The sequence below is a fragment of the Gadus morhua genome, chromosome 19 (genome assembly GCF_902167405.1).
Source record: "Gadus morhua chromosome 19, gadMor3.0, whole genome shotgun sequence".
Lineage (NCBI taxonomy): Eukaryota > Metazoa > Chordata > Actinopteri > Gadiformes > Gadidae > Gadus > Gadus morhua.
Genome location: NC_044066.1, coordinates 1,844,841 through 1,859,266, shown reverse-complemented (window position 1 = coordinate 1,859,266; position 14,426 = coordinate 1,844,841). Strand labels below are relative to the sequence as shown.

At 41.7% G+C, this 14,426-nt stretch overlaps 1 protein-coding gene across 3 annotated transcripts in view; it reads right to left on the bottom strand.

Moving 5' to 3' along the window:
• The window catches only part of LOC115532054 (putative cytochrome P450 120), a 30,594-nt gene that overhangs the window by 2,162 nt on the left and 14,006 nt on the right, over positions 1–14,426 (bottom strand). The window contains exons 10-11 of one of the 3 annotated variants that reach the window (XR_003973983.1): positions 8,976–9,208; positions 527–614 (exon numbers count right to left, since the gene is read on the bottom strand). Coding sequence is in view for 2 of the 3 variants with exons in the window: in XM_030341517.1 (XP_030197377.1) it covers positions 8,623–9,208 (586 nt within the window). In the remaining variant the exon portion in view is untranslated. Of the gene's footprint in view, positions 1–526; positions 615–8,585; positions 9,209–14,426 lie in introns of those variants that run through there. The other 2 variants (XM_030341518.1, XM_030341517.1) reach the window with 2 other exon arrangements.

Below are 14,426 nucleotides of genomic sequence, written 5' to 3'. Positions count from 1 at the left end.
ACACACACACACACACACACACACACACACCACCTGCATCCAAAGAAAACACAGGAAATGTGGTAACACCTTCTTCCTGTTGTCATAACTGTCAACGGTCTGTCACACACACACACACACACACACACACACACACACACACACACACACACACACACACACACACACACACACACACACACACACGCACACACACACACACACACATTATAATTCATGAGGAGTATGACTCAAGGTTGAGAATGAAAACACTATCTCTCTCTCTCTCCCTTTCTCTCCCTCCTTTTCTCCATATCTGATAACAAGATGGAGGTGAGAAGGTCACAAGATGGAGGTGAGAAGGTAACAAGATGGAGGTGAGCAGGTCACAAGATGGAGGTGAGAAGGTAACAAGATTGAGGTGAGAAGGTCACAAGATGGAGGTGAGAAGGTCACAAGATGGAGGTGAGAAGGGCAAGAGATGGAGGTGAGTAGGTAAAGGTAAAGACGTAGGTGATGAGATACTTTATTGGGCGTGTTGGCTCACCTTGACGAAGCTATCAGTCAGTGTGTCCCCGATGCAGTTCCTCGGTCCGTTACCTAGGCAACAAAGAAGATGCTCCTGACCCGCATTCCTGGAGACAGAGACGTCCGATTCTGAATACTTTATTGTCCATCTACAGCAGTGTAGAGACAACTTCATACCCTACTGGATAGTACACACTGTCCTCACATTCAGACACGAACACAAATGGAATATAATGTTAAATAATAATAACGTTTTGATATAAAGTAATTCCTTGCCCGAAATGATGGATGTAATCTTCATAAAGTTCATAACTTCATAAAGTATCCATCCCAATATCACCCATTCATCTGTCTCATATCTCTTCTCCATCCACCCATCCATACATCATCCATCCATCCCGCATTCATCCACCCATCAATGTATATCTGTGTGTGTGTGTGTGTGTGTCTGTCTGTATTGTCTGTCCATCTCTACATTGTTTTTCTTCTCCTTACTGATATACGTGGAGAAGGAAGTATATTTTATGCCTTTATTAATATTTTAGTATAATTCTCTCTCTCTCTCTCTCTCTCTCTCTCTCTCTCTCTCTCTCTCTCTCTCTCTCTCTCTCTCTCTCTCTCTCTCTCTCTCTCTCTCTCTCTCTCTCTCTCTCTCTCTCGTGCGCATGCGTGAGTGTTTGCTGAGCGAGTGTGTGGAGCGTGTTGGAGTGGATGGTTTTTCTTCCGAAGCAAGGTATCTGTAAATATACACCGGTGTTTTCTCACAATTGGTCACTGTCCCTTTCCCTCACGTTGTTTTAAGCACCAGGAGGTTTTCACGCGGCGGGGGGGGGGGGCGCTGATCGCGTCTTTACCCGGTCGCTATGGACGCGGTGGCCGCCGGCGTCAGTAATAAGGGTAGCGGGGCTTTTAAAAATCTTACCCGCCGACATGGGCTTAAAGTCCCTGTTGGAGCGGAATACTCCGTAGAGGAGTGCTGTCTGGCAGTGGGTGAACTGGTGGGATATGACAGCATGAAAGCCGCATCCAGGATGAACAGCGCGATTGTTATTTTTGTAGACACGCTGGACAAAGTGAACACAGTGGTGGAGCGGGGAATTGTGTTGAGAAATACGCATATTGGTGTTTTCCCGCTGGTTAATCCTGCAAAAAAAGTAATTCTATCGAACCTGCCTCCGTTTATTAGCAACGAGGCTTTGGAAAGGGAGCTGTCACGTCATGGGCAAATTGTGTCAGCAATGAAGTTTCTTTCCTCCGGCTGTAAGTCAGCTCGTGTAAAACATTTAGTGGGTTTCAGAAGGCAGGTATACGTGATCCTTAAAAACGAATATAATGATGAATTGAAGGTGGTGATGAAGTTTAATGGTGATGGCTTTGACTACACCATCTTTGTAACCACTGAGTCAATGAAGTGTTTTGGCTGTGGGAAAGAGGGGCACTTGGCGAGAGGCTGTCCAGAAAAGAGGCAGGGGGTGGAAGCCCAGGAGCCACAGGCTGCACAGGCAGAGAGACAGGCTGAAGTAGTAGAGAGACAGGATGTAGTGGCAGAGGCAGTGCTCCAGGTTGTAGATGTGGAAGAAGGGAGGTCAGATGTAGTGGCAGAGGTGGTGGCTGCCGAAACAGGGGAGCAGGCAGGCAGTGAGGGGGGGTCAGAGGAGGCCGCAGCCCAGCGGCCAAATACAGATTCTCAGCAGGAGGGAGGGCAGCCCTCTGCTTCTACTTCTTCGTCTAATATAGTCATACGTGCACCCACTCAGACTAGTGTTGAGGGAGAGGATGAAGAGGAAATGAACGTTGATACTTTAACAAATGACGGGGAGACAAGAATAAGAGATGATGAAAATTTGTTTAAAGTGCCAAGGACAAAGAGAAAGACAAGGTCACAAGCAAAAGGGATAAGGTCAAAAAAAAAGGCAGTGCAGGATAGTGGGACAAATGGAGGCTCTGACACAGATAGTGATTTAGAGTCATCTGATTCATCTTTAGCTGATGGTCAGAAAGCCAATGGTTACAGTTTGGAGCAAATTCGTAGTTTCCTCGAGAAGATGAAAGGACGACGCTGTCAATGTAGGGGAGGTTTTCCAAAACCGCTCCTTGTTTGTTGAATCAGCTAAATGGTTGATCAGACACAGAGGCGCTGATGGTCTTATGGACACGGAAGTGTATAGACTCAGAAAGATTGTGCAAAGAGTGAACGCAGAAATCAGCAATGATCAAGAGTAAGGAGATACTTTTTTATTGTTTCATTACTCTTGCTGTACTTATGGCTAGTTTTAGAATCTCATCTCTTAATTTAAATGGAGCGAGAGATGCTAAAAAAAGAGCTTTGTTTTTTGAACTTGTAAAATTAAAGGGCATAGACATTTCTTTTTTACAAGAAACACACACCACTGCGGACATTGAAGTCGAGTGGAAACGAGAATGGGATGGCAATATCGTTTTTAGTCACAATAGCAATTTGAGTGCTGGAGTGGCAATTCTCTTTGCAAAAAACTTTTTGCCAGTATCGTTTGACTGTGAAGAAATTATAAAGGGAAGACTTCTTAAAGTCACTGCACGATATGAAAAAAACACCTTTACATTGTTAAATGTCTATGAATATGTTTCTTAAATTTATGGAAATTTAAGAAACATATTCCTGTTTCTTAAATTTCCAGCTGAATTTAAGAAACAGGAATATGTAGGCAACAAACTTGCATCTGTGTCAATGATAGCATCGCCAGGTCATTCCCACAGGCTGATAACACCAAAGCGGAGGGCGCCCCAGCCCCCCGCCCCCTGTACTGATAGTAGTCCTGAGTATTACTGAGACAAAAAAGGGTTCAGCCGTAGACAAAGTATAAAGGACGTTTCGCATAATCTGCTGAACCCAAGGTTGCCTATGTCAAAACATGGCAACTTTGCATTCCTGCTGTAACCACTGAGAGAGTAAACTAAGGGAAACTTAGACACACTGCTAACCTCACAAATCTCATACATATTTCCTCCAAACCAAAAACAACCTTAAAGCCTATCAACAACACCATCAGGATGGGTCTACTTAATGTTAGGTCTCTTAATAACAAATCATTTTTAGTTAATGATTTTATTACCACCTCTAAACTGGATTTTATGTTTTTAACTGAAACATGGCTGGAACAAAAAAACAGTGCAACCGTTCTGATAGAGACAGCTCCTCCCAACTATAACTTTTTTGATGCATGTAGATCTGGAAAAAGAGGTGGAGGAGTTGCTGTTATATTTAAAAAAGATTTTCAGGGGAAACAGATGTTATTTGGTGATTTTCCATCATTCGAATACCTTTGTGCTGTATTGAAATGCTCCCCCAGAGTTCTCCTATTAATTATTTACAGGCCACCCACATACTCTGCAAATTTTTTCGATGAATTCACAGAATTATTGTCTAGCATCTCCACAGACTTTGACTGTCTAGTTATAACTGGTGACTTAAATTTTCATACTGATGATTTGAATGACAAGTGTGCAAAAAAACTTTTTACCATTTTGGACACATTTGAACTGTCCCAACATGTGAAAGAGACTACTCATTGTAAGGGCCACACTCTAGACCTGGTAATCACAAAGGGCCTCAATGTTTCTGATCTCTCTGTGACTGATCCTTCCTTGTCTGACCACTTTTGTGTTCTCTTTAATATATCTTTTATTCCCAACATACAGACAAAATCAAATACTGTCAAAAAACGGTATATCAATGAAGAATCGTATGTACTTTTTAGAAAGGCCATCTCCTTACTACCACCTCTCAACCCATGTTCTGCTGATGATCTTGTAGAAAACTTTAATTTGAAAATTTTGAAAGTCATGGATGTCATTGCACCTTACAAGGTTAAAAAGATTTCTGGAAAGCAAAAGGCACCCTGGAGAAAAGCTGCTTCTGTAACAGCACAGAAAAAAGAATGCAGGAAGGTTGAACGCATCTGGCGTAGAACAAAACTTCATATTCACCATGATATCTACAAAGAGAGCCTCCGTGCCTACAATTCAGACTTAAAAAGTGCTAGAGAAACATTTTTCTCCAATATCATTAAATCCAATAATAATAATGCAAAAACCCTATTTGCAACTGTTGACAGACTGACCAACCCCCCAACACAAATTCCACCTGATCTCCATTCCACGCAGAAATGCAATGAGTTTGCAGCTTTTTATACTGATAAAATTGAAGGCATCAGACGCGCCATCAATATCTCCACTTCAAACAAAAATGTTGGACTACCACCCTGTTCAGGCAAAAGTAACGTGGCAGGGATGGCATGCTTTAATGTTATTGACTCTAAAACTCTTGTGGAAACTGTTACACAACTAAAGCCATCCACTTGTTGCTTTGATTCTTTACCTACCAACCTCTTTAAGAATGTTTTTGACTGCCTAGCAATAGACATATTGCAGATAGTTAACAACTCTCTCCAGTCAGGCAACTTCCCAAAAGCCCTGAAAACTGCAGTTATTAAACCCCTTTTAAAAAAGCGGAGCCTAGATACCTCTATTATTAACAACTACAGACCAATATCAAATCTGCCCTTCATAAGTAAAATCATTGAGAAAGTTGTCCTCCAGCAACTTAATCACTTCCTGGCATCAACTGGTTGTTATGACACCTTCCAATCAGGATTTCGACCCCTGCACAGCACTGAGACCGCCCTCATTAAAGTTGTAAACGACATCCGTCTTAACACAGACTCTGGCAAAACCTCAATACTAATGCTACTAGACCTCAGTGCTGCATTCGACACTGTAGACCATACAATACTTTTGGACAGGTTAGAAAACTGGGTGGGGCTTTCAGGCACAGTCTTAAATTGGCTCAGATCCTACCTACAAAATAGGAACTACTTTGTTTCCATCGGCGACTTTGTATCAGAATCAACCAACGTGATGTGTGGAGTCCCACAAGGTTCGATCTTAGGACCCTCTTTATTCAACATCTACATGCTCCCACTAGGGCAATTCATGCATAATAACAATATTGACCATCATTGCTATGCTGATGACACGCAAATCTATGTATCGCTATCACCAAATGACTATCGGCCCATAGATCTGCTGTGCCAGTGCATTGAGCAAGTGAAAGACTGGATGTGCCGAAATTTCCTTCAGCTAAATTAGGATAAAACAGAGATAATTGTATTTGGTGCTAAAACGGAAAGGCTTAAAGTAACCCAACACCTTCACTCTCTGTCCCTGAAAACCTCAATCAAAGCCAGAAACCTAAGGGTTATCATGGATTCTGATTTACATTTCGAAAGTCACATCAAATCAGTTACAAAATCTGCATATTATCACCTTAAAAATGTAGCAAGACTTAGAGGGCTCATGTCCAGCGAAGACTTACAAAAACTTGTACATGCCTTTATCACTAGTAAGCTTGATTACTGCAATGGTCTCCTTACAGGTCTCCCAAAACAAACTCTAAGGAAGCTTCAGCTTGTTCAGAATGCTGCTGCTAGAGTTTAACAAAGACCAAAAAATTTGAACATATTACACCAATTCTTAAATCGTTACATTGGCTTCCTGTAAGTCAGAGAATTGATTTTAAAATCATGTTGCTAACCTATAAATCCCTACATGGTTTAGGCCCAAAATATTTAACTGATATGCTTCCAATACATAAGCCTTCTAGAACACTAAGATCTTCTGAGACCAATCTGTTAATTATCCCCAGAGTAAACACGAAACATGGGAAAGCAGGATTTAGTTACTATGCAACAAATAGCTGGAATAAACTCCCTGAGGATTTAAGACTTGCCCCAACTCTGAGCACCTTCAAAACAAGATTGAAGACTTTTATGTTTGCTTTAGCTTTCTGCTAAATCTTAAATACTTTACCTTTATTTTACTAAAATGCCTTTTTAACTTTCCCTTTATTTTCTATTTTTACCAGAAAAATACATGACATTTGCTGAGTAATGAAGTTGTGTCATTAAGAGCTTGACGAAGTGAAAACCTGTATTAGTGATTAAGCGCTTAATCACTGAATATACGCCATATGAAACTCTTTTGAATTTGTTTGTTGTTTGTTGTTTGCCTTTGGTTCTGGGCTAGAGTCCTAGAATAATCACTGAATATTTGTTTGTTGTTTGCCTTTGGTTCTGGGCTAGAGTCCTAGAATAATCACTGAATATTTGTTTGTTGTTTGTTGCCTTTGGTTCTGGGCTAGAGTCCTAGAATAATCACTGAATATTTTTTTGTTGTTTGTTGTTTGCCTTTGGTTCTGGGCTAGAGTCCTAGAATATTGTAATAGATTGTCCTTAAGGTCGGGTTGTGGTCCCGACTTGGGTTCCAGAGAGTCTGTTGATCTGATCTTGAATAACTTTCAATTTAATTTTCTCACTTTCTTAAATACATTGCACTTTCAATTTTACTTACTAAAAAGCCGTTTTAACTTTCTATTTTACTAATTTCTTTGCATATGTTTTCTTTTACTTATCTATTATTTTATTTTATTGTATAACAATGTTTATATGTGAAGCACTTTGAGTCTGCCTTGTGTATGAAAAGTGCTATATAAATAAAGTTGCCTTGCCTTGCCTTCTATGCCCCTGTTAACCCACAAGAAAGATGTTGTTTTTTAAATAAATTATCAGACACTCTTTCAGGCTGTGCTCAAACTGATTTCCTAATCCTAGGGGGTGATTTTAATTGCACTGTGGATGATTTAGACAGAAATCATTTGGAGCCAAATTTACAGTCAAGGAAGTTTCTAAAAATAATTATTGCAACCTATGAGTTGAGTGATGTGTGGAGATCCAAACATGGAAACTGCAGGCAATATTCATGGTCTCATGACAGAGATAATTATATTACTCTGGCTAGATTAGATCGTTTTTATTGTTTCAATCATCATTTGCAGATTTTTAAAAAATGTTTTTTGAGTCCAGTAGGTTTCTCAGATCATTTTTTGTTGGTGGGAACTGTTTTTATAAACAGGGTTAAACCTAAAAGTGCCTATTGGCACTTTAATATCTCACTTTTGAATGATTGTACTTTTAAGAAATGCTTAACCTTTCTTTGGGAAGAATGGAGGTGTAAGAAGCATGAACATTCATCCCTCCAGCAATGGTGGGACTTAGGAAAGGTGCGGGTTAAGCAGTTTTGTATACAGTACAACTTAAATGTTACTCGAGAGGCGGCTCAATCTATTAAAAACCTAGAGACCAGTATTGTGAAGCTCCAGGAATTGAGTAATTCTACTGGAGACCAATCACATCTTAAAGCTTTCAAAGACAAAAAAGCTGTTTTGGCAGACCTGCTGGGAGTAAGGGCCCAGGGTGCTTTGGTCCGATCTAGGTTTAGAAACCTAGTAGAAATGGATGCTCCTTCAAAATTTTTCTTTAATTTAGAAAAAAAGAATGGCCAAAACAGAATAATTCATTGTATTCAATCAGCTGACAGCATAGAGCTCACTCAGTCGGATGATATAAGAAAGAGGGCTGTGGATTTTTACACAGTGCTCTATAACTGTCAGTACACTGAGTTTGACCAGAGAGGAGAGTTGTTTTTTGACCAGCTCCCTCAGTTGTCAGAAGATAACAATGCTAGCTTAGAGCAACCACTGTCTCTGCAGGAATTGCAGGGGGCGCTCATGAGCACAGCTAATGGGAAAGCCCCAGGAATTGATGGTCTACCTGTGGATTTTTATAAGTGTTTTTGGTCCACGATCGGGGTGGACTTGCTAGAAGTCATAAATGACAGATTGGCTGCAGGAAAGCTTCCTCTAAGCTGTCGTAGAGCAGTCCTCACTCTGCTACCTAAGAAGGGAGACCTGTCAGAAATTAAAAACTGGAGGCCGGTCAGTCTGCTATTTGCGGATTATAAAATTTTATCAAAAGCACTAGCAAACCGTCTGAGAAGAGTAATTGGAAATGTAATTCATATCGACCAATCTTACTGTGTCCCTGGCAGGTCGCTAAAAGACAACATCTCCTTAATAAGAGACTACCTACAGATCTCCAAAACCTTAGGCTTGAACTTCGGTCTGATTTCCCTAGATCAGGAAAAAGCTTTTGATCGAGGGGAACATCAGTATCTTTGGGAAACGTTGGGTGCTTTTTGTTTCTCTCCTGTTTTTACCAACAAGATTAAAGTCCTCTATAATCAAATTGAAAGCGTGCTCAAAATAAATGGTGGCTTAACTGCCTCTTTTGCAATCAAGAGAGGTATTCGCCAGGGATGTGCATTGTCAGGCATGCTATACTCCTTAGCTATAGAACCCTTTTTGTCAAAAATAAGGAAAGCCTTGAGTGGCGTAAAACTGTCTGTAAATTGTGTACCGTTGCATCTGTCGGCATATGCTGATGATATTATTGTGGCAGTAAATAATGATGGTGATGTGGAAAAATTAATGAAGATTATAGAGTCCTTTGAAAATATGTCTTCATCTAAGGTCAACTGGGCTAAAAGCAGTGCTCTTTTAAGTGGAAATTGGCATGGGAGGGTACCTAAGTTACCTGATGGGATTTTCTGGGAAAGACATGGCATCAAGTATCTGGGAGTGCAACTGGGTGATGACTCTGCAGAGAAAAGGAACTGGGAGGGAGTGGTGGAGAAGATGGAGGGCAGGCTGGGGAGGTGGCGCTGGCTCTTGCCCAGGATTTCATACAGAGGCAGATCAATCATTATTAACAACCTGGTGGCCTCTTCTCTGTGGCACCGGCTAGCTGTGTTGGAGCCTCCTGCAGGTCTTTTGGGGAGATTGCAGAGTATTATTGTTGACTTTTTTTGGGACAAGCTCCATTGGGTCCCACAAAGCATATTACTTCTACCTAAAGAAGAGGGAGGACAGGGCATAGCAAGTCTAGCAAGCAGGAAAGCAGCTTTCAGGTTACAGTTTTTACAAAGCTTTCTATACGGACCACAAAATCTGCCGTGGAGACAAGTAGCTGGAATTGTTTTTGGTTGGGTTGGAGGTTTAGGTTTTGGGAAAACGTTGTTTTCTCTGCACTGTTCTTGCTTCAATCTAAATGTTTCACCACCTTTTTATCTAAGTGTTTTGAAAACATGGAGTGTGATGGAGGCTGGTTGCTTAGAAGCCACATCCTCTTTGTACTGGCTGCTAAGGGAGCCCATTCTAAAGGGGGCTCGTCTAGCGGCTGCATGGGAGGAGGTGCCAAGCATGACTGGATTATTGAAGAAGAAGGAGATAACAACTGTCCAGGAGTTGTTGCAGCTGGCTGGTGCTCAGGTGGACAATGCAGAAAACGTGGCGGGAAGACTGGCAGTCCGATCCACACGTGTGGTGGGACGTAGACTGGACGGTTTTAAGAAGGCCTTGTCCTCAGAGGACAGAGCTCTTCTGACTGGATGGTTTAGAGGAGACTTAACACCTGATCATAGTGACCCTTTCCCTAAGATATGCATCCGGCCTTTTGGGAAGGACTGTGAGGCTTTGGGTCCTCTGCTGGACAGGCAGGAGTGGATGTCCATGGACTCTGCGAGTGGAAAGTCCCTTTACATGGGATGTGTGAAAGCTTTAAATAAGGAAAAACTTAAAGGCAAGACTGACACTCCCTGGAGGGATCATCTCAGAGTAAAAGCTGAGGTCAAACCAGCATGGAGTACACTGTACAAGGCTCCAGTCACAAAAAACATTGGGGACTTGCATTGGCGTGTTTTACATGGAATCATAGCAGTCAATGCTTTTGTCTCTATTCTAAACCCTAGTGTGTCAGATAAGTGTCTCTTCTGTAACCTGAGGGAAACAATTTTTCACTGCTTTGTTGACTGTTCACGACTGATTCCACTGTTCCAAAACCTGAGGTCCGTTTTGTCTTTGTTCAAAGAAAAATTTAGTAAACAGTTGTTCATATTTGGTTTCTCCTATAGGAAAAACAAAAAGAAGAAAGGCAAGCTCCTGAATTTTCTTTTTGGTCAAGCCAAGATGGCCATTTATTTAAGCAGGAGGGAAAAGATAGATGGAGGCCAGAGACGTGATTGTGTGTCAATTTTCAAGTGTCTTGTTAGAGCCCGTATACGGTTTGAATATAATTATTACGCAAAGATGGAGGATGTGGATACGTTTAAAGGTGTTTGGGACAGTGAAGGCATCCTTTTCTCTTTAAAAGACCCAGACATTACCTTTACAGATCTGTTGCTTTAGGTTGTTTTTAAGTTTTGGTTTTTGTCTCTTGTTTTTTTCTTTTTTCTTTTTGTTTTTATTTATTTATTTTATTGTGTGTTGTGTGTGTCTGTGTTTTTGTTTTTGTAAAAATATGTAAATAAATAAGCGGTTTTAAAAACTCAAAAAAAAAAACTCTCTCTCTCTCTCTCTGTGTCTTGCTCTCGCCCACTCTCTCTCTCTCTCTCTCTCTCTCTCTGTGTCTTGCTCTCGCCCACTCTCTCTCTCTCTCTCTCTCTCTCTCTCTCTCTCTCTCTCTCTCTCTCTCTCTCTCTCTCTCTCTCTCTCTCTCTCTCTCTCGTCCCTTATGTACCCTGACTTCCTGAAACCTGAGTGCTGATTACAGAAAAACAGGAAGCATTAGAGAGAATGAGAGAGAGAGACACAGAGGGAGTGTGTTCGATGTTAAGCACACACAGCGCAAAGCAGTGTGTGCTGCAGGAGTTACAGCGATGTGTAACATAACTATTACTAGTTATAGCTAAACTGTGTAGCTTTACTATATCTAGTTACAGCTACAATGTGTAACATAACTTTCTTTGTTAGAGCTACGATGTGTAGCATAACTATTACTATTTACAGCTATACTGTCTTACATAACTATTGCTAGTTACAGCTACTGTGTAGCTTAACTATATCTAGTTACAGCTACAATGTGTAACATTAGGTACTTTGTTACAGCTGCGATGTGTAACATAACTATTACTAGTTACAGCTAGAATGTGTAACAAAACTATTACTAGTTACAGCTACTGTGTAACTTAACTATTACTAGTTACAGCTACACTGTCTAAATTAACTATTACTAGTTACAGCTACAATGTGTAGCATAACTATTACTAGTTACATCTACAATATCTAACATAACCATTACTAGTTATAGCTACTGTGTAACTTAACTATTACTAGTTACAGCTACACTGTGTAACATAACTATTACCAGATACAGCTATGTGTAACATAACCATTGCTAGTTATAGCTACGATGTGTAACTTAACTATTACTAGTTACAGAAACACTGTACATAACTATTACTAGTTGCAGCTACACTGTGTAACAAGCTATTATTCTCTCCATCAAAGCTTGTATATTTTAGTGTATTTCATCCATCTATTCATATAGTAATGGTTACGGTCAGGGTGCTAAAACAAAACATTACCCCTCATATTTCCAACCATTTATACAATTAATTTGATGTATTACATAACATATTGGTTGACACTTTTACATTCACTTACATCCTCTGTTTAGTCAGATAGCTTCCACACCGCTTTGATGTAGAATCAGTGATACAGCAGGTAGCTTGGTAGGAATGACCCTGGCTACTTGTAGCTTAGTATGTGACACGTTTCTAGCTATGCTATATGCTACTAACTATGCTTCATATTGCAAGCTACAATGAGACAATGTATAACATTGTGTTCCTAGCTATTTGCTCTAAAGTTTGGTTTTCCTGTATCTGTGCACCCTGTGTGGGTGTTTAGGCTACGGTGCATTCAGCGCTTCAGTCAACCTGACCCTGCAAAAGTACACATGGTGGGCATGTACAACACACACACAGACACAAAGGTTTGCTTCATGCTAAAGCTTTTCATTGCCATGTGCTTTTTTTCAGAGAATGCCTGAAAATGTCTCCTATAGAGATACTTGACTGTAATCGAACCAAACACTTCCGCAGGAAGGGTACGTTTATCACAAGAAAACATTTCTTCAGTTGTGAAGTACTTGATGCTCTCTACTGGAGGACAGAGATGAAGGTTACACATAATATGACACATATTGTGTCTGTGTGTGAAAATGTTCACAGAATAGTGAGGTGTTTGAGTTCCTATGTGACAACCCAGACATTGTGTCTACCGACCGCAGTACGGTGGTTTCCAGGGCTGAGGACACATTTGTGTTCAGTTGAGAGAGCGTCGCAGACTGGAAGATACAGATCTAGAGAGGAAGGCTGTGGAACAGTCTCTAAACCGATCTAGGGATCAAAGTATCTGCTGCCAGAATAGGAGTGTGTCTTTTTACATCATACAATGTCACGATTAACAACACGGGTTCTCTTTACTTGTGTTGAGTTCACTTGGTTCACTTGGATCTATTTTACACACACACACACACACACACGGTAGGCTGTCAGGTGACCGGTTGCCATGGCAACAAGTACCTGTATTTGCCTCAGCCTTGTGGGGAAGAGCCTTAATGAGTTCAGTTCAGACAAAACATGAATGGAGCTGATGGATAAACTGATGAATGGATGAATTCATGGATGTGGTATCGAGCGGATGAATGAACACAACTGTACTGATTGAATAATGAATCAATGAGTGGATGAAAACATGAATGATTGTCTCTGTACTGAATAAGGGAGGCTTAGATCAATGAATGAATGAATGGAGCTGTACTGATCGATGAATTAGTCCCTGAACGGATGACTTCATGAATGGAGCTATACAGATTAATAAAATAATGAATGAATGAATGAACTGACTGATGAAGTAATTCATGATTGGGAGGATGAATGAATGAATTAAGGGCTTTTGTTTGATATTGTGAGATGGCATGAGCTACAGAAATAATAATACTAAGCATGCTGAAATCCTTCCTTTCTGAGCCGGGCGGTGAGCAGGATAGTCTAGTAGCTAGTGTGTTGAATGGTATCAGGTTTAAATCTCCAATGTCCTACGCCTCCTGCAGAGGCCTCCTTCACCCCTACCTCTAATAACCTCCACTGTCTGTGGAAAAAAGATTCTGCTCAATGACTCCCGATTCCCAAACAAAACTGCTCAAAAGGTGAGCGATGACAATAGCGCTCCCTTGAACTACAGCTCCGACACAAAGATTGTCACTATGGCAACATCAGCCTACACTCATATCTCTGGACCTATTTCCGGGTCTTCCATTTGACCCGGTGAATAGCACTTGTACAGCAGCCGTGTTGCAGCAGTGTACAGGCGTCCGTGTTACAGCAGTGTCACAGCAGCCCGTGTGACTAGCGTACATACTGGCGTTCATGTTACAGCAGCCAGTGTTACAGCAGCCCGTGTTACAGTAGTGTTTGTACTGGCGTCCGTGTTACAGCAGTGTACAGGCGGCCGTGTTACAGCAGCGTAAAGGCGTCTGTGTTACAGCAGCCAGTGTTACAGCAGCCAGTGTTACAGCAGCCCGTGTTACAGTACTGTGTGTACAGCAGCTGTGTTACTGCAGTGTACAGGCGTCGGTGTTACAGCGGTGTACAGGCGTCGGTGTTACAGCAGCGTGTTACAGCAGCATTGTACAGGCGTCGGTGTTACAGCAGGGTGTTACAACAGCAGTGTACAGGCGTCCGTGTTACAGCAGCGTGTTACAGCAGCAGTGTACAGGCGTCGGTGTTACAGCAGTGTACAGGCGTCTGTGTTACAGCAGCGTGTTACAGAAGCAGTGTACAGGCGTCCGTGTTACAGCAGCGTGTTACAGCAGCGTGTTACAGCAGCAGTGTACAGGCGTCCGTGTTACAGCAGCGTGTTACAGCAGCGTGTTACAGTAGCAGTGTACAGGCGTCGGTGTTACAGCAGTGTACAGGCGTCTGTGTTACAGCAGCGTGTTACAGAAGCAGTGTACAGGTGTCCGTGTTACAGCAGCGTGTTACAGCAGCGTGTTACAGCAGCAGTGTACAGGCGTCCGTGTTACAGCAGCGTGTTACAGCAGCGTGTTACAGTAGCAGTGTACAGGCGTCGGTGTTACAGCAGTGTACAGGCGTCTGTGTTACAGCAGCGTGTTACAGCAGCCCGTGTACAGCAGCCTGTGGGT